Source organism: Talpa occidentalis, unplaced genomic scaffold, assembly GCF_014898055.3.
Source record: "Talpa occidentalis isolate TD23 unplaced genomic scaffold, MPIMG_talOcc4v2.1 talOcc4.3, whole genome shotgun sequence".
In the NCBI taxonomy this organism is placed as follows: Eukaryota; Metazoa; Chordata; class Mammalia; order Eulipotyphla; family Talpidae; genus Talpa; species Talpa occidentalis.
In genome coordinates, this window is record NW_023603184.1 from 97,215,524 (window position 1) to 97,236,453 (window position 20,930).

At 35.1% G+C, this 20,930-nt stretch overlaps 1 protein-coding gene across 2 annotated transcripts in view; it reads left to right on the forward strand.

Annotated features, from left to right (window-relative positions):
- LOC119255883 (sodium channel protein type 2 subunit alpha) overlaps positions 1–20,930 on the forward strand; it is a 73,087-nt gene that overhangs the window by 5,114 nt on the left and 47,043 nt on the right. The window contains exons 4-12 of one of the 2 annotated variants that reach the window (XM_037523445.2): positions 5,911–6,000; positions 7,005–7,133; positions 7,697–7,788; positions 8,656–8,928; positions 10,478–10,541; positions 12,023–12,164; positions 12,304–12,510; positions 13,847–14,134; positions 18,526–18,873. In XM_037523445.2, the coding sequence (XP_037379342.1) occupies positions 5,911–6,000; positions 7,005–7,133; positions 7,697–7,788; positions 8,656–8,928; positions 10,478–10,541; positions 12,023–12,164; positions 12,304–12,510; positions 13,847–14,134; positions 18,526–18,873 (1,633 nt within the window). Of the gene's footprint in view, positions 1–5,910; positions 6,001–7,004; positions 7,134–7,696; positions 7,789–8,655; positions 8,929–10,477; positions 10,542–12,022; positions 12,165–12,303; positions 12,511–13,846; positions 14,135–18,525; positions 18,874–20,930 lie in introns of those variants that run through there. The other variant, XM_054699809.1, reaches the window with a different exon arrangement.

Genomic DNA, 20,930 nt, shown 5'->3' on the forward strand with positions numbered 1-20,930 from the left:
ATATTAATGGAAAAGATAGTTCAGGTTTTTTTGTTCGTTTTAGAACTTTTCTGGTGAAAGAGTGTATTTGTATTAAAATCTCATGAAAACTATCTGTCTCCACTGCAAAAAATCCTAGGAGGTTAGGGAACCTGATTTAAGACCATCTGAAAAACTGTTCCCAGTGGTAAAGGATGAGGGCCATTTTAGAAATTCTGATCTGAAATCCTAGGCAGTGATAGTGAGAGCATAGTTTATGATAGGGGCTCGAGACCTGCAGTGATTTCAAGTTAAAATGTGAAGCCAGTTAGGTATACAGCTTAAGATTTCCAAAAATGAAGCTTCTGGAAACTTAGAAATGATTTATAGCCACGAATTTCTTTCAAAATAGAAAAATAGATTTTTTTAATCTTTAATTGCCTGAGTAAAATCCACATTTCAGATGTCTCACCTTGGAGTAGAAATATAAGAATGGAAAACGCGGGGGGAGTAACATCTAAAATAGACAAATTCTTGTCTTCTGGTGATAGAGGACACTTGACTGGTGATCCTAGAAGTCTTCTATACATATAATACAGTGTAGATTGCAACTGACTCTCCCAGTGATTTTTTTCCTTTTATTCCTCACAACAAACACCTAGGCACAAATCCTGGATTTGAGGCACAGTGCCTTTTCCTGTAAGATAAAATCACTCGGAGATAGCAAAGTAGATTTTGGCCCCATTAAGTGGTCATTGGGTGTTTACTATCATTGTTTTATAAACCAGAAAATGGCCGTCCACATTAAAGACTTTTGCATTTCAAACTTAGTCTGATACCTCTATTTCCAACAAAAATCCTGATTTGGGTCTTAAAGAGTTGTTATCTTCATTAAGAGCTGTTGTATATTAAATTAGCTTTGTTTCTTGATTTTGGCAGAATAAGCTATACTTATGCTTACTATATTTTTGCCAGGGTGTATTTTGAAAACTGAAAATGCTTTTGATTTGCCTAGTATCTTGTTTTGATAGTCAAATAAAATATGGTTATGTTTTCTAGATAGTAAACAAGTTAAAAATAGTCCAAATTTCTAAAACTTCCTATGAGAGTTTTAAATGTGTTTCATATCAATTTTATTATTTGAACTTAATATGCAGTTCCCTTTTATTCTGCATTCATCACTCATGTATTTATTCTTTTGCAAATACTTAGTACCAACTAGGTGGCAGATAGTCTTGTAGATATTGAGATGCAGCAATCTCATATAGTTACATTCATGGTTATGTAAATAAATCATAAATAAGCTTGTAATAAATACTATTAAGAAGAACAAAGCAGTACAAAAAGAGAAGAGCACCAAGGTATTATTTCAGATCTCATTGTCAGGGAAGGCCTTTCTGAAAAGACAACATTTGAGCAGAGATACAAAGGAAGTGACAGAGGGAGACATGGAAAGTCTCACTCCTTTTCCAAGAGGGTAGTAGGTATAAGGGCAAAAACAAAATGAAACAAACTATGCAAGTGAAAGTATAACTGGTATGTTCAGAATTAACAAAGAGATTAGAGTAACTGAAGCAGAGGGTGGGTAAGTTGGGAGAGTAAGCAGTGAGGTCAGTGAGGGGGAGATCAGGGGCTGAAGTTGTGGGCCATGATTAGGACGTCCACTTTATTCTGAATGAGATAGGGAGGAATGGCAGAAGGATTTCAGCGAAAGAATATCACTTGACCCATATTTTCCCATATTTTTCAAAAGAGCACTTTCATTGCTGCCTGGAAAAGAGAAAACATGGGAGGAAAGGGTGGAAGCCCAAATTTGGATTAGGAGCCTACTGACATTTTGAAGGCGAATGATGATAGCCACTTGGACTATTTGGAAACAATGCGGGTGGCAAAATGTCATCAAATTTAGAGGCATTCTGTGGAAGAGTCGGATTTTCTGAACCATTGGCTATCATAATGAGGGAATGACTAGCTAAGGATGCTTCCAATTGTTTATTTTGGTCAAGGGGGAAAAAAGACAGAATTATTGTTGACTGAGCTTGGCATAATTTGAGGTAGAATGGTACAGGTGTAAATTCAAGAGCTTGGATTTGAACATGTCTATGAGACATGGCATGGAGAAGTTGAGGAATACTTAAAATCTATGCTTAAATAGCTATGACAACTATTGTTGGTAGAAGAAACTACAGTTCTATCCTGAACTATTGCAAGATTAGCAAAGGAAAACTCTCATTTTGATTAAGAAATTCTAAACAGGGCCTCCATGGTGGCGCAGCGGTTGAGCGCCAGGTTGCGAAGCTGCCCGCAGCCTCAGTAGTGCCGGTTCGATCCCCGGCTGCTCCCCGGCCACCGGAGGAGGGTCCCACATGGGCACAGATCTCTCCTGCCGCCCGCTGCTCCCCTCAGCAGTGTACTTCGGTCCTTCTGCCTGCTCTGCTCCCCGCTCTGGCTCTGGTGAATTCTCTCACCCTCCCACGCTTCTGACTGTACCCAGTGCTTGTATAAATAAAATAAATAAATCTTTAAAAAAAAAAAGAAATTCTAAACAGTATTCTACATAAATCACTACTCTCATCCAATTTCACTTTGCTAACAAAATATTTACATAGCACCGGAGTTTGGAGCTGTTAAACTGACTGAAATGCAGTGTGGTCAATACCAGTCTTCCCATTTTGAAGATGAGTTAATTGAGGTCCAGATTTCTTTAATCCCTTTCAGAGGCTACATTTATATAATGGCAGAGCTAAAACTTCAGAACAGGTCCCCTAATTTACTTACTCCAGTGCTCTTTGTATTTTTCATCCTACAGTAGAAAATCAATTCCTTAATTTTCTTGATTTTCCTCAGATATAACTTCCTGGGAGCACTACCAAAATTTTTTTTTTTTTTTGGTGGGACCCTCGCTGGTGGCTGGGGATCGAACTGGTGCTGCAGAGACTGCAGACAGCCTCGCAACCCAGCGCTCAACCGCTGCGCTACCAGGGGAGACCCCTAAAATTTCTGTCTAAGCCTTTCAGAGATCATTTTTATTGTCTCCAATTTACTAATTAATTAAATAAGAGGTATATCCAAATTATATAGTATCTAAAAATGAAATTAAAAACTTCATGGTTTTCCATGCAAAGAACTATATAAAAGAGGGGGAGCAACTTATGATTTCCATTTCATTTACTTTCAGTTCTAAAAGTTATCACGTAGTTATTATCCAGGTAGGAGCTTGTTAATAATAGAATCAAACAATTCAAGAGTTGAAAGTATATATGTGGCATTGACTCAGTATCTCTGCTGGCCCAGAAATATATAAGATGCTGGGAGAGATCAGTCTGTACATGTTGATGAAATCTACTAGAATTAGTATCTAGGGAAGGAGAAAATGGCCGAGACATCCTCCCTATGTCCTTCTTTTCAAAAAGAGAAATACAGGGGTCTCCCTGGTGGCGCAAGGGGTTAAGATGCAACCTATGAGGCTGTCCACAGCCACTGCTGCATGAGTTCGATCCCCGGCTAGGGAGCAACCCACATGGCACAGCAGACCTCTCCTAACTCGCCCGCTGATCCCCTCAGCAGTGTATTTGAGTCATTCTGCCTGTTCTGTTCCCCACTCTGTCTCTGGTGAATCCTCTTACCTCCCACACCTCGGGCCTGTACCCCAGCTCTTGTATGCATAAATAAAAGTAAATCTTTAAAAAAAAAAGAGAGAAATACAGTTTTCAGTGGATAATAACGAAAATGTTGCCCATGAGACATAAAGAAACCAGAGCATTGAGCCCTCAGGAAAGAAGAGGGAGAATATATTGAAAGAGAGAAGAATCATCCTTGTCAAATGCCGCTGAAAAAAACAAGTCAAATAAGAATTCAAAATTATCCTTTTGCTGTTAGTGACACAACATGGAATCATTGTCATCTTTAGAAAGGAGAGCTAGTAGACCGGGGTGTGAAAGATATGTGAGGGGACAAAATATAAGCCACTCTCTCAGTAAATTAGACTGTGAGATAGAGAAGAGACTTAGTGCTATAACTAGTTAAAGAGGATTATGGGTTACAAGAGTGTAATCTTTCCCTGCTCCCAAGATAGGATAGGCTAGACCAAGTTTGTGTTCATAGGAAGAGGGCAATAGAGTGTTAGATATTAAATATAAGAGAAGAAAATGTTGGAGATTTCTGGTAGGTAAAATGTATCCATAGTAAAGGTGGAAGGATTGAAAAGATCCCACATTGAAACAGGAAGGAGGAAACAGTAGATCCAAGTATGGAGAGGTTTGTTAATTTGGAGTAGAGATTTAAACATGGGAATCTGAAGCTATCTTCTTTCAGTTAAGTAGGAGATAAGGTCATCAATTTTGGACGGGCAGGGAAGGAAAAGAAAGTTGGAGATTGGTGGTCAATAGAGAATATTTGAAATTATCTTTGCAAAGAGTAAGAAGCAGAGTGAAAAAGTGAAGTGGAGGAATACAGCATTTATGCTGAGAATGGTTGAGGTTGGGAACCATGTGTTAGAATGGTGCCAATCTTGCCAAGAGGAATTGTTTTCTCCAGTAAGTTTCCACCTACTGAGTATCCTCTACTTCTATATTCTAATAGCAAGTCATCTTTAATTTTATCTTGGTTTTTTTCTTTGTTTTTAGCAATAAAGGGAAAATGGGTGTTTCTTCTTTCAAATGGTGTTTGTATGTTGTTTAGGAGATAGTGCCCTCATGTGGCTGGTCCATATCATTCACTTATTACTGTTTTGCATTTGAATATACTTATTACTGTAGATGCATTTGAATAGCTTAGAATCAATCATGTGTTTTATATCACCATCTGTAAAGACAGAAAATGCATCATTGCTTAAACTAAAGTCATTTTGTAAGTGAAAAGAAACTTCAATAGACTAATGCAACATTGGCTACTCATTTTCATTTTACTGAATTTTAGAGCATGTTGATATTTAGTTCAGTGTAAGTATTGTAAAGATATGACAAAAACAAAGATCAAGAAAGGGAAAAAATAGCATTTATTTACTCTGTGATTTTTATAATTGTATCTAAACCTACATTAATTTAAAAAATCTCCAGTGAAAAAGGCTGTTGTTTTACGTAAGTAATACTGAAATATTATGCTTCTTATTAAAGATATAAATATGTTCTTACTACTAAATATGTTCTTAAAGAGTTTTTGTGTTGTTGGTCAGTGTAAAGGAAAATGAATATCACATCCACAAAGGTAAAGTGGTGTTAAGTGAAACAAACTAAATGTTTGTTACAGGTAGTGTGTACTTTGTGATTCAGAAAGTTAGGAAAGCAATTTGTTCAGCATCTACTATGGGCATGTTAAGTTGTAGGAGATTTAACATTTTAACTAATTGATTCATCACAGTTCTGTGAAATGGCTATTTTTTTCTCACCTTTTATAAAAATTTCCTTTTATTGATTTGCCACTTATTTATATGACCATGTAGTACTGGCATTACAACTTCACACTTTTATAGTCAAGTCAACCAAGGTCAAAGAATGTAGTAAGTAAAATAGTTACAAGACTAAGAAATCATCCTCTTTTAGTATTCAGAATTTTATGAGTAATTGTGTATATTATACATTCTACTTAGAATGTTATTAAAGACGTTACAGCAGGTGACTTTTAGAGTGAAATTATAATGCATTTAATGAATAACTTGAATTCTCTTGTTGAATTTTTGTCATGTTTTACATACTCAACTTGAGTTTGTTATTTAAAAAAGCAACAGTTATTTACCAATGAACCTTATTTCTTTCCATTTAAGCTTTTTATGTGTTATCAACATGTAAATAACCTTAAAATATCAATAGTTGATTATAAAAATGGAAAAAGGAAACTCAATCAAAAAATAATAAAGGCATAAAAGTTGTAAATTTCATGGTGGTGAAAGTCTTGGTGGTATGTGAAAGTGAGATTTTCCATTGAACTTTGTTTTCCTTGACGATATTTTTCTACTTTATTCAATGTGCTCATTATGTGCACTATTCTCACCAATTGTGTATTTATGACCATGAGTAACCCTCCAGACTGGACAAAAAATGTGGAGTAAGTAGAAAATAAGTGACAATTTTAATAACATCCCTTTATATTTAAAATTATGCATTTAACAGCTTGACACTTAATCACTTTCTTTAGCAAATCACACTAAATAATCTGAACCAGACAAGTTTAGACCATAATTGAAGTTTATCTCAATCCCTAATTTCCTGTAAGACAAAACTGGTTGTGGCTCATTCAGTTGCTCAAATTATCGCACTGGTTTGACTGCCAATATTTATCTGCTTTGTGAGTCTCATGCTCTTTTGAAGATTATCAGTAATTATTCATAGTCAATGAGAAAAATATACCTAGTTTGTATATTCATTTTCTAATATCCATCACCTTTCTATGTTTCACTAGTATACATATATATGTGTGTGTATGTATATATATATATATATATGTATTTCATGACTCAATGATGCATATTTTGTTAAATACAAATGCTTCATTTATTTTTTTAATTAATGCCTATTTGGTTAAATCAGAACATGAGTCAATGTATTTCCAATAATATTTTTATATGGAATCATATTATTTGGACTTTCAAATAAATTTACATAGAAATACAATACTCGTTTAGTTAAGTCAATACAAATGTCTCTCAGATTACAATGTATTTCTTTACCTTAAATTCTAAGTAACTCTACATAATAGGGAGATTGACTTAGACTGGAATAGAAGCCTCTAATTTTTGTTAAGTCTCCTTTAAGACATGTATATTTAAATTACTTATTAGGGCCTCCCTGGTGGCACTGGGATTAAAGACACAGCTCTATCAACTGCAACATGAGTTCGATCCCCAGCCAGGGAGCTAACCCACATGGCGCAGCAAAACTGTCTCAGTCGCTGCTCCCCACTCTGTCTCTGGTATATCCTCCCACCCGCCCCCATACCACTGGCCTACACCCTACTTCTTGTATACATACATAAATAAATCTTTAAAAAAAAAAGAAAAGAAATAAATTGCCTACTAGATCTTTAATGTCCATTTGGCTATTTTCTCTCAGGTACACCTTTACAGGAATTTATACTTTTGAATCACTTATAAAAATACTTGCAAGGGGTTTTTGTTTAGAAGATTTCACATTTCTACGGGATCCATGGAATTGGTTGGATTTTACAGTCATTACTTTTGCGTAAGTATCTTAATACATTTTCCACGCTGGAAGAGTAAATCATTCATTGGTGGGAGTTTATACTATATTTTTCCTTGGTGACTACAAATATTTTTCTTAGTTATCAGTGTGGATCTAGAATATTTTTCTTCCAATCAAATTATGCACTTTGGAGAATCTAGGGGCTATTGTGGTAAATTGTATGACTTTGGTTTCAATTAGCACTGTAAAATAATAGTTCCCCAAGTAATCAAAATTCTGATTGATGATAATGCCATTATTCTCTTAATTGGGAACTCTAATGGCAACACTCATTGAAGTTGAAAAGGTCTTGATTAAAGACCAATATAGACTTAGATTTCCCTAAATTCTGAATAACTCTGATTTAATTCTGCAGGTATGTAACAGAATTTGTAAACCTAGGCAATGTTTCAGCTCTTCGAACTTTCAGAGTATTGAGAGCTTTGAAAACTATTTCTGTAATTCCAGGTAAGAAGAAACTGGTATAAGGTGGTAGGCCCCTTATATCTCCAACTGTTTCTTGTGTTCTGTTATTGTGTTTGTGTGTGAACTCCCTATTACAGATATGTGACAGAGTTTGTGGACCTGGGCAATGTCTCAGCGTTGAGAACATTCAGAGTTCTCCGAGCATTGAAAACAATTTCAGTCATTCCAGGTGAGAGCTAGGTTAAACACCGAGGCTGACTTTAGCTGCATTGGTGCTACAATCATAGCTTTTTGTGCATAAGCCTTTTTGCTTGTAACCTTTTGTGGATAAATATTTCAAAAAAGCAAGAATCAGTCCATCATAATTTGGATGGATTTGATTCTTTGCTTTACTAGATGCTTTCTTTAAACTGTTCTAAATCAGCCTTTGAGTTTAACAATTTTTTGCATGAGGCGTTTGCAGGCTACACAGTTTGCATCTTACAGCATCAAGCTTTCTGCATAGAAGCTACACTATGAGGCATTCAAACTGATGCAAATTTGGCTAAGTTGAGAACTGGTAATTAACTTACCTGCAGATAAAACAAAGTGCCAGGGATAGCATGAGTGCTGCATGGGGCTCAGTTTTCAGATGTCTTCCTTTTTTAACCCTTACTCAAGTTTGCAGAATTCACAAGTATATAACCTCATAATTCAGTGGCTTCATGATGTTGTACTACTATATTCATATAGATTTTTCTAAAACCAAAAGAGGTTAGGGAGTAAGACATCTGCAAATAAAAGCAAAATATTTACACAAGGTTGATGTTTAAGCATGAATAACAAAATCATTTCTTTTGCTCTAAGGAGTGTTTGGAAACACATTTTTGGTTCATTTCCATTCACAAGTTTTCTAATGAACAACAAGTTGTGCTTTCATTCATTTTCACCAGCTAGCAGGCTTTTCATGAAAATGTTATTCAGTCACAAACATTAAACTAATATGTTGGCATTCTGCATGACATCTTTATATTCCAGGACAAGCTCATAATGTTTTTGTTGGTAAAGAAACTATTGAATAGTATATTTAAATTTCTCACTCTGATTTTATTTGTAGGCCTGAAGACCATCGTGGGGGCACTGATCCAATCTGTGAAGAAGCTTTCTGACGTCATGATCCTGACTGTGTTCTGTCTGAGTGTGTTTGCACTAATAGGATTACAGCTATTTATGGGCAACCTGCGGAATAAATGTTTGCAATGGCCTCCGGCTAATTCTTCCTTTGAAATAAACGTCACTTCCTTCTTTAATAACTCATTGGACGGGAACGGTACTCTTTTCAATAGGACAGTGAGCACATTTAGCTGGGATGAATATATTGAGGACAAAAGTAAGAAACGTTCTTTTAACCATTAAGTTGTTTTGTCCTTTAAATATTTAAGAAATCAAATGATATCTTATTCCTTTTTCCTAATTTGTCAAGCAACAAATTTTGAAAGTGTGTTATCTTTTCCGAAACAAGTATTGAAAGCAATACCACATTCTTCTGTATAAGCAAAAATATTTACTTGGTACATATTGATTAGGAGTTTTCAGTCATCTTCATAGATCAGCCAGTTTGTATTAGGCTGAAATGCTTTATTAAGAAGATTGGGGGAAATAATTTGACCCTATTTGGTTAACACTTTATATGTATTAAGTACGTATGATGTATCTGAAAATAGAGAAACCATTTCCCAAGATGAAATCTGAATTTGTATATGCGTCAGAAAGTTAAGAAACCCTAATCCAGCCATTCATTTATTGATGATGGGAATGTAAACTCAAAGCTTGCCTCTAAAATATTCCATAGTAATAGTGCTATTTATCAGTGTAGTTTGATTTTGGGTATGAATATCAGAATAAGTTTATGATTCATGTACTTGAATATAATTTCTTATGATTGAAGCCAGTCCCCCTGTCACATGGGTGTCTGAGTACTTCACTCTCCATGAACAGTTAGCCTGGCCAACTGCCGCTGGTCTCTTGATTATCAGTACTCCCCCAGCACTCTTTCTGAGATATCATTTCATGGCTTTTGAACTCATGAAATTTTATCATTTCTCACATTAAGTTGATGTTTTAAGGGTTAATAATTAATAATTTTCGGTTCATTTCCATTCACAAGTTTTCTAATGAACAACAAGTTGTGCTTTCATTCATTTTCATCAGCTAGCAGGCTTTTCATGAAAATGTTGGATTAGGGAATAGAGAAAACAAATGATTCCATTATTTATGGAATTTCCTATTTATTAATATTATAATAACTGCACAATGACAATCTTATATATCGTTTCTATTTCTGATTACTTCCTTCTGATAGATTTCTATTAATGGAATTTTGGGAAGACAAAGGGTATAACCAAATTAAGTCTATGGAGAATAGTGTGATGTTGCTGTCCAGAGAAATACTACCACACGATACTCCCTACAGCAGTACCAACTTACTGAACTTTTACTAATGTTGACTATCAGCAAATTTTTAAAACTTTTGGTAGAAGCAAAGTGTGTTCTCTTGTTCTTTTATTTGTTTATCAATTGATAATGCAGTACAATTTTTAAAATATGTCAATATCATTAGTAAGTAATATAATGTCATATAATGCAAATTATCTGCTCATGATCTTACCTATCATCCTAGCTGGTGATATGTTTGGGGAAATTTTTTATGGACTCTTTATCAAGTATATTAACATTTTGTCTGTTTTTGGCAGATATATTATCTACCTTGCTTTTCATCTTATTGCTACTTGGTGGTGCCTTAAGTGACTTTAGCAATATATTTATGATTTTATCCATTTCATTATGATATGAAAAATAATGAAATTTATTACTTAAACACAATAGCTAAAATGTTTTGAAGTCTTTTAAAATAATTCTATTTCTTGCTCTTTAAATAGGTCACTTTTATTTTTTGGAAGGGCAAAACGATGCTCTGCTTTGTGGTAACAGCTCAGATGCAGGGTAAGTGATGTTTCATATTGAGTCTCAGTCCACACTTCTTCATCGACCCCAATAACCTGTCACCTCCCACCCACTCATGCCCCACTTGCTCCTCATTCAAAGCCCTTCATAAATTCTACTTCATGCCGACTCTCAAAATAGCTGGAATAAGTGTGGATTCTCACCTCCTTCACACACTCATATGCAACAATTATTTTTCCATACTGGGTCACAGCTAATCTTCCAAATTAATTCAATGGAAAATAGAAAAGCAATACATAGACATAAGTTAATACAATTCATAAGCATGTACTTTTATAAGCATGATATTCTATATATGGTAATGTGGTCTCCATAATTAAAAAGTAAGATCTCTGAGGAAAATGTCATTATCTGTGTGACATGGTACATGTATGTCTAGCATATTTTAGAAAGGTCATACACTGGAGAATTTGTGTGTATTCAAACCCTGACTTCACCATATAATGCTACCTAACCTTACCTTAGTTTTCCTGTGTGATAATTGGGTATAATGATAGAGTTGTAGGACTTGAACATGTAGCTAGTATAGCACTCAGTATGTGCTTTAAATTATTATGATTGACAACATGTGAATGCTTGTTATTAAAATGCATTGTACCTGGAACTGAAGCCAGGAGAAAAATTCATACAGTTACCTTCCTGTATTTGTCAAGATTTTAGAATCATAAACAGAATTCTAATGCTCTTTCTATGGAAAATGATATTGTGGACATTGTCAACTAATACCTCTTGCAAAATTCCCAGTGATAACGGGCTTTGTGTTTAGTTTGCATGGTAAAGATTGTACTGCCTTTATCTCCAGATCCTGGTGATAAGTAAAACAGAATGATTTTAATTCATTGTAAGTACTAAATATTTTACATATAGTAGCATATTTAGTACTTGCACAATAGTAAAGCAGGTTCTGTTTTAGTCCTTTTTAATCTCTGAGATGCCTAAAGACTACCAAGATGAGGAAACTTGCCCAAGATCATCCGGCCCAGAAGAGTCAAGCACATTATTGAGGCCAGGTGGCTTGATATTGAGGTCTCACCCTGAAATCCTCACTATGCAGTCATTTCCTCCTCTCAATGCAGCCCCGCCTTCCTCTCTTCACCTTTCCCTGTTGCCACACGCATACACACACTCTGCCTCTATAGATCTTCAGTGGGAATCTACTTCTTCCCTGAAGACTTATTTTCCTGTTTATGTCCACAACTCCCCGAAGATATTAATCATATGATTGCATTATGTGGAGGCATGGTAAATATATTAATAACATAAACCACAGAGATTCCACAAACAGACTTAATAGATTCTGTTATTATGTCCACACAGTGCTGGGGTCAGCACTGGGATAGGTAAAGAGAAATCTGTTTTCCCTGGTGTGGTATAAAATACACATTGGCATTTATAAAACCAGGAAAGCCAGCTACCAGACTTGCAGTTCCTGACTTCCTTCTTTCCTAACCTAATTACAGCCAGTGTCCGGAAGGATACGTCTGTGTGAAGGCTGGCCGAAATCCCAACTATGGCTACACAAGCTTTGACACCTTTAGCTGGGCTTTCTTGTCCTTGTTTCGTCTCATGACTCAAGACTTCTGGGAAAACCTTTATCAACTGGTGAGAACAGATAAAAGGATTTTTCTGGGAAGCATGAAATATTGAGATCAAAAAAAATGTTTTAAACTATTTTATTAGTTAGAGTGTGAATGTGTGACATCCTTTATAAGATTTAATAAAATATCTTTCATTTTTGTAGACGCTGCGTGCTGCTGGAAAAACATACATGATATTTTTTGTGCTGGTCATTTTCTTGGGCTCATTCTATCTTATAAATTTGATCCTGGCTGTGGTGGCCATGGCCTATGAAGAACAGAATCAGGCAACACTTGAAGAGGCTGAACAGAAAGAAGCTGAGTTTCAGCAGATGCTCGAACAGTTAAAAAAGCAACAAGAAGAAGCTCAGGTATGGGGCTTTTGTGTTTATTTCAGTTCTCTGACCATCCTGTTGAGGTCAGTGATGATTAGTACACAAAATCAGCAGTGGAATTTGAAATATCATATGTATTTTATAAGTGGTAGAAACCCATTTTGTTATTAGGAGGTTATTATTTCATTTTGATGGTTATTGTCAGTAATAGTGACATCAAAGTCCTGCCATTTTTATTGGTATTTTTTTCTCCCTTTAGACCCCTTCTTTTTTCAAGCTTACATAGTTAGATCTACATGTTCTCTCTCAAACTATTTTCTTAAACTTCTGGGAAGAAAAATTCAATTACAGATGTTTCTTCACTAGTGTCACCTGAGGTAGGAAAGGTCAGTTCAGAAACTAGTGAAACTCAAAAGATTATTTCCTCAAGTTTGGAAAGACAAAGAACTACTTGACATTTATTTCCTCTTTGAAGAAAGTCTAAATGCAAGTTTGTGGATGCATAAGGAAAACACTGTTGCATAAAATGCTAAATCACTGCATTCCTTGTCTCCTACCGTATAAGTCGTTGAGTTTGGAATTGATGAGACTTCAAAATAAGACAAGAGTCTCTCTAATTATATTTGTTTGACTTAATTGCATTAACTAAATAAGTTGTCTATTTGTAGCTTTTCTTGGATGTTGAGTACAATTCTCTTTTAGAATTGAGTGTCCTAAATATGTTACAAGATTTGATCAATAAAATATACTAGAGTGGGAACAACAGCACCCAACACTATATCTTTTCAAAGATAATGCTATTGTAATTTATAAATTCATTGAGATGCCATAATCTGGGATTCTCTAATACATAGAGTACAAGATGATTTTGTTGTGTGTTTTTTATTGAAATACTGAATTCAACTCAATTAAGTCAAAGAGGAAGAAAAGCTCATTAAAATAAAATGCTTGACTGAATTAAATTCAATAATTTAGAGTACTCTTAATAAAAGTCACTCAAATGTAGTGATAGATCAGGCTAAAAGAAGAAATCTTTTATTCTTAAAATCTTTCCTTTTAAGATATAGTTCAAATCATAGAAACAATTATGAAATTAGAGTATCTTATTCTTGTTACTAGATAATTGGAAAACATAGTTAGTTTCAGGTCAAAGTTATGTTTTCATCAGAGTCACATATGTTATCTTCCTCTTGTCTGTTGATTTTAATTCTTTAATTGGTCTAATGGCAATGTATTGTTCTCCAATATATAGGCTGGAATGGAGAATCATTTTTTAAGATCATATTTGTGATTGTAAAGACAAATTAAGCAGCAACATGGGTAAAGTTTTTCAAGGTTTCTCTGCAACTCCCATTTTCCTTGTACCCTTCAGGCAGCAGCTGCAGCAGCATCTGCTGAATCCAGAGACTTTAGTGGTGCTGGAGGGCTGGGAGTTTTCTCAGAGAGTTCTTCAGTAGCATCAAAGTTGAGCTCCAAGAGTGAAAAAGAGCTGAAAAACAGAAGGAAGAAAAAGAAGCAGAAAGAACAGTCTGGAGAAGAAGGAAAGGAAGAAGTAGTCCGCAAATCTGAATCTGAAGACAGCATAAGAAGAAAAGGCTTCCGATTTTCCTTAGAAGGAAGTAGGCTGACATATGAAAAGAGATTTTCTTCTCCCCACCAGGTAAAAAGACTATATTACATATTGCATTTGTCCAACAAACAATCTTTTGAAGATATGCCAGAATTTGAAGAAGATAAATTTGGCTATGGCCTCAAAGAATGCATGAGTTCTGCAACTTTATGGATCCCAGGAAAGCATCTTTAGAGCACAAATCCCACTGGGTATGGGAAGGTTTGTGGTTTTGAGGTTTCATTAGCTATTCGGGCATCTCAAGGCAATTTTCCACATAGGGAATTATTGGCAGATGGTTCCTATTTCTTCTTAGCTAATGTGCCTGGCCCCAGGGAACTGTGGGTTTGCTGAATGACAGGTTCCTAGAAGTAAACCATGGACTCTTTCAGAACATCTGTGTGATTGTTCTATCCACACACAAACTTCATGCCCTTCAAAGGGAACTGAAGTAAAAAGTTTCTGGAACTGTAACCCAAATTCTTAAGTAGACATGCACTGAGGAAGATTTATCACACCAAATAGGCACAGTAGTGTTTAACTGTGTTTGATTACCCTGTCTCATGTTTAAAGTAGGACTTGTATTGAACAAATACCACTTACATTGTGCAGTCAGTGTTCACTGAACACCTCCGACTTCTGTATCACACAAACTGCTGAAACGTTGAAATTAAGCATCCTTGTCTTTGAAATCACCAAGAAAATTGTTAGAAATCGTAAATACATACTTTCTCAGAAGACAATTTTAATCAATAGTGAAACCTTAATATCTACCAATAACAAAGAGAACAATGTTGATAGCAGTGGTAAATGGCTAACACATATATAGTATATTGCAACTTGCAATATAAATTCATTTATAATATATATAATTAATACTCTACTAATGTATCATGTTTATGACATGAGCAATTATATATAATATTGTATAATATATAATATAAACTACAACTCTAGGAGGTACTATATCATCAACTCCAATTTACAGACATGAAGAGGTGTGGATTGTATTCTTTGTTGTGTGCATGTTTTATGCTTGGCACTCTACACTGTTGTAATTAATGCTAATAGCCTTGCATAGTATTATTTTCACTGTTTTTTAGATTCGGTGTAAAGAATTGCCCAGTGTCACAGTTATTAAGATCTGAGGTGGTATTCAAGTTTAGTCGGACACTGAAATTCTTGAACTTTCCACCTTATCAAGCTGAGTAGAAAGAATATCTTTTTAAAATGATACAGAAATTTATAATTTGATTTTCATTCAATTAAGTAATATATATATAAGATTTATTGCTCATTATACATTTTACAGTATCACATAACTATGTCTAATATACAAATGTTTTATAGGTCAGTCTGATTCATTTCAAATTCAGGTAACATAGGATAAATTAAATGACTTGTGGGGTTGAATTCAAACTTAAAACTTAAAATCTATTTTTAAGTAAATATAGATATTTATTCATCCTCATCCTTGCTGGTATCACAAACATGATACATTAGTGGAATATTAATCTCAATAAATGTGAAGTTTTTAAAATCAAATCCCCTTTTTGTAATCATTTTGAAGAAGGGGGAAAGGAAGGTCAGTTACCTGAGGTGAAATTTCCTAAATTTGAAACATGACATCAGTAGATACCACAGGGGATTTCTCTGATTTGCATTATTTAAAATCCAGTAGAACTAATTGTAGGCAAAATAGTGAAGCCTAAAATGGATAGGCTCTGTCCTACTTCTTTCTGCAAACTTGCTAACAGATAACATTTTACAAGTACTGTCTTCATACCTCTATTTCCTTGCACTGGGTATCATAAGTGATTTCTGACTTAAACAATCTGGAATTGCAGCCACACGTTGATGTGTGTTTCTTAAATGGCATCTGTATTTTAAAAACTCTTTTTAATATGATAAATATGATAAAGAATCAAAAATTAGTTGAGGGGGGAGGGATAGAAGAAAAAAGAGGGAAAGAGGGTGAATTGTCAACTCACGCAAGTCCCTGGAAGTAATAATAAAAGTATCAAAGCTAGGTAGAGGTTCTTAATCAGGATATAGGGATAAAGGATCTATTACTTTTATTAGATTTTTCAGGCATCCAAGACCTCAAAGTATTAAAAACTATTGTTTTGTGGTGCTGTGCTAGAAAGCACTTATGTTGGAACCATTTCACTTTCCTATTAAAAACATGTACCATGTAGGCTTTTACTGCAAGATCACAATTTTCTTGGTAGAGCAGGTGGATTTTATGAAATATTCCTTAGATTTAAGTTTGACTTATGAGTGTGGGAGAGAGAAGGAAGTTAAGAGTGCAATCTCTAATCAAGTCTGAGGGCAATCTGCATATTTATTTTGAAACTTTTGTAAGGTACATTTGACCTTCTTAAGTTATTATTTCCTTCCCTATTTGCAATCAATCAGGGGTATTGCTTTTTTAGAGTCATTTGACATGGCAGATTTTTCTTACTGGCCACCCTTCATTTGTGACACAATATTTGATCATTATGGACTTATATAATTGATGTGAGTGATGAAAGTTAATGTGAACAGATGTGGTCCCATCATTTTTCATACAGCTGTTACATGTAAACTATGGTCTTGAATGGCCCAATTCACCTTTGAACATTGAGAAATCTTGTGCCCAATTTTGTAACTTATTTTCCTCCAAACTTCTATTGACTCAAATTGAGTAGAGCATTTGTAGTTAAAATATAAACTCTTACTAAGAATTATACATATAAATAATTTCTGCTTTAGTTTTTACTATCAAGAATATCTTCCTTCTTTTTGAGCTAATGATAACCAAAGGTCACGAATCCTGTAACTATTATGTCCTTATAGCTAATTCAAAGTTCCTGTGAAAAAAGAGGGAAAAAGACATGAAAAAATATTGTCTTCTGGGAGAGATTTAAAAATGACTACGCATTTGAAAAAAATAAGGGAAAATCATGACTGATGAAAAAACATGGAAACAGGAAAAGGAGAAATGACTTTTCTTGGGGGAGATTGCCAGTCTTAGATTTGCTTCTTTCTGCAAATAATGAATAGGATCATGAAACATAAGACAGTGTGTAAAGCTTCTAGACACTTTATTGATGCTTATAGGCAGCAAGAAAAAATAGTTAGCTGAAAAGAAAAATTAAGAGCATACTTGGTCAGGGAATGTAAAAAATATATAGGTACAAAATAATTTTAGTTAGCTAAAATCTTTGGAAAGAAAAATATCAAATTAAAAAATTTTAAATGATGAGGTTAGTATTCTTTCTATTAATAATAAAAACTAAACTCAAGGCAGCGTAGTTTAAAAAGAAAAAAGGGAATTGATTAGATAGTGTAAACAATACAGAGGAGTCACTTTAGGCATGGCTAGATTGCAGGGATCAAAACTTGTTCATGACCACGAATAATTCAAATACCTTCAATATGGTGGCCAGATGCCCACTGCAGCACTAAACTTTTTTTCAGCATCCCCAACTGAAAATGCACTTCTTTCCCAACAAATGTAAAAGAAAAAGGGGGTGGTCAATGGACCATCAAAGCCCCATGCTATTCTTTAAATCATTATCTAAAGTCAGAAGTATGGAACATACTCATTGGCTAAGTCTCAACCATGGTCTTGGCCTGAGGAACATTTCTCAAGGATAATCAGGGTACTATCAACAGAAAAAGGAGAACTGGATATTGGATAAGCAAAGGCTAGTGTTCACTAGAGTGAAGTTATAAAAGCAGACTAGTCACACACTGGGAGTGATTCCTTATGCTCAAGCTGCTGTGCTTTAAGAATCAAGATAAAGTGCATAATGACAGTGACAACATTTAGAAAATTGTTCAATGATTTAACCAGATATTTATTGAAAACCTGGATTTTGTAACTATGATCTTCAGATTTCTTGAGACGGGAATGAATATCAGCCTATGAATCATACAGTTCTTTCAGCTTGATTTGTTTAATTTATTCATGAAGACCATTATAAAATATGCGCCGGAAGGGAGAGACTGCGTCTTGTGCTATAATTAAACATAACTACTAGCAAGATGGATTTTATTTTCCTCTGTGATAAGATCTGCACCAGAGTATGTCCCAAGCGAGCTCTTAGTGGCTATGATTTTGACTTGAAAAAAATCTCAATTGTCAGCATGTATTTAATTGCTTTCCATTGGGTTGTTTAATGAAATTAGCTTCTGGAGAGGAATCTACCAATGATTTTAGTTCTAGGTGCCAGTCATGGGACAAAACAATGGTATGGGATACTTCTGACCATTTTAAAGCTTGAGTAATGTAGAAGAACACGAAGTAAGGGAGAGAAAGGGAAATGGATATGGACAGAGTAAAGGGTGCCAGAACCCTGGATTCCACCTGTCCCGTGACTTATCAGATCTCAGATTTTATAGGATAGAAGCTAATTCTGTCCATGTGTTATTTTGTTTCCTTTGTGATCTTTCAGTCTTTGTTGAGCATCCGTGGCTCGCTTTTCTCTCCAAGACGCAACAGTAGGGCGAGCCTTTTCAGCTTCAGAGGCCGAGCAAAGGATATTGGCTCGGAGAATGACTTCGCGGATGACGAGCACAGCACCTTTGAAGACAATGACAGCCGAAGAGACTCTCTGTTTGTGCCGCACAAACATGGAGAGCGGCGCCACAGCAACGTCAGCCAGGCCAGCCGCGTCTCCAGAGTGCTCCCCATCCTGCCCATGAATGGGAAGATGCACAGTGCTGTGGACTGCAACGGCGTGGTCTCCCTGGTCGGAGGCCCATCAGCCCTCACATCTCCAGCTGGGCAGCTCCTGCCAGAGGTGAGGCCAAAGGAAAATGCAGTTGTGGGGAAGGGGAATGTGGTTGGGTAGGGGGCAGTGGTTTCCCATGTCCACATGGGAGTTATACTGATTCTGTTTTTCAAAGCCCAGGGGTTGGTTCAGTCAAGTTATGAACTTATTCGGACTTTTCCACAAGTTAATTAAAAATATAGGTTGACTTCATACTATGTAATTAAAAGTATTCCTGCCTCATTCTTACTACAATATGAAACTTGCCCAAAAATACAGCAATGATTCATCATGTGTGATGCTCAATCCAATTGAATTAAGTGCAAGAAAGGACATAAATACTCATCTTAAGGATCTATTCCTATTTAAAAAGGAAGTAAATACTATTACTAAATATATCAAAAAACTACAGTGCAACGAGCAATATATCGGTTTTTTAGCCCCCACTCACGTGACCTGAGCAGGACATTTGTATAGTAAAATCACTGTTAGTACCTAGTAGTTACTAGTCACTACATTTAGAGCAGATTTCAAATTTTATATTATTGCCATGAATTCCTTTGGTAAACAAGGTGTCCATAAGTCAAACATAGGAAAGAGGGTTTCAATTAAATACCATACTGTGATGGAGATTCTTTTTAACACTTCCTTTGTAAAACTTAAGGTGCTTTTAACTTTGTTATTAAATAAAATTTCATTTGCCAGTATGAAAGTATTCCAACAATGTTATATTTCTATATGATATTGGACTTTATATGTCTATATGATATTAAAATCTTTTTATCATTTTTAAAAACTAATTCCAGTTATTATTGGACAAGCTCTTTAAATCACATTGACATCATGTATATAGTCTGCTTTCAGTCACCTACTAGAGCAGTTTCTTACATTGATTATGGAAATAACCATTGATCTTCTCATTTTTTTCACATGGCCTTTCCCCAACTCCTTTCTTCCAGAGAAATGTTTGAGTATCCTGGGGTCAGATCAAATCGTGAAAAATGTGGAACTTTGTAATGAAGAAAGAGGAAGAATGCAGAGGAAAAGTCAATTTCTCTTTAAAAATAGCTATAGCAGACACTGTCCAGAACACTTTACTTAATTCATTTAAGCCTCACAGTAGCCCTTTATGATAGTTACTAATATTATGCCCATTTTACAGAGGAGGAAACTGAGGCCTGTGCATGGTGGAGCTAAGATTTGACCCCAGGTATGCTGGCTACTAAACATACATTCTATCCATATTGCAATATTGTTTCCCATTGATTTAAAAAAAAAATCTTTCTTAAATAGAAGAAAAATAGCTAAGGAAACAAACACTTCCATTTTAACCCAGTGTTTCTCAAAATATATTTCACCCTCAGAGTACCTGCATTTAAATTTCCTGGGATGTTTCTTAAAACATGAAGAATTCTATCCCAACCCCACCATCCCAGCTCATGGCAACCACCATTCTACTCTCTATTTTTATAAATTTGATGGTCAAGGGGTATACGCTTTCAGTTATGCAAGAAAATAAGTTCTGTAGATTACTGTATAACATAGTGCCTAGAGTTACTTAAAATTTATTAAGAGAGTAGCTCTTACATTGAGGATTCTTATCACAAAACATGACAACAAAATGATAACAGTAAAAGGGTAGGAGGAAACTTTGGGAGGGAATGAGAATGTTTATGGCCTTCATGGTTCTTGGGTGTATATTTATATCTAAATTCATTTTGTTGTGTACATTTAATACATAGGGTTTTTTTGCACATTAATCATTCCTCAATAAAGTGGTTTAAAAGAAAAATGGAGTGTCCTAGGCATACTTAGACATACTCAGACCAAAAAGCTGAAGAGAACATGTCAGGGAATCTTCTTTGACAAGTATCCCACATGGTTCTTACACATAATAAAATATGAGCATTACTAATTTTGAAAAATGTTAATTGAGCAAACAAAACCAAACCTGCAGATCATTTGTATAAATACAAGGGAAATATAAATGTGTCAAAAATATTTTGCATTCATTGGTAATTACCATCAAATTCTTATCCAATCAGAGAGGATGGGGTAAACCTCTGAAGGCAAATTAGGGCAAGTCT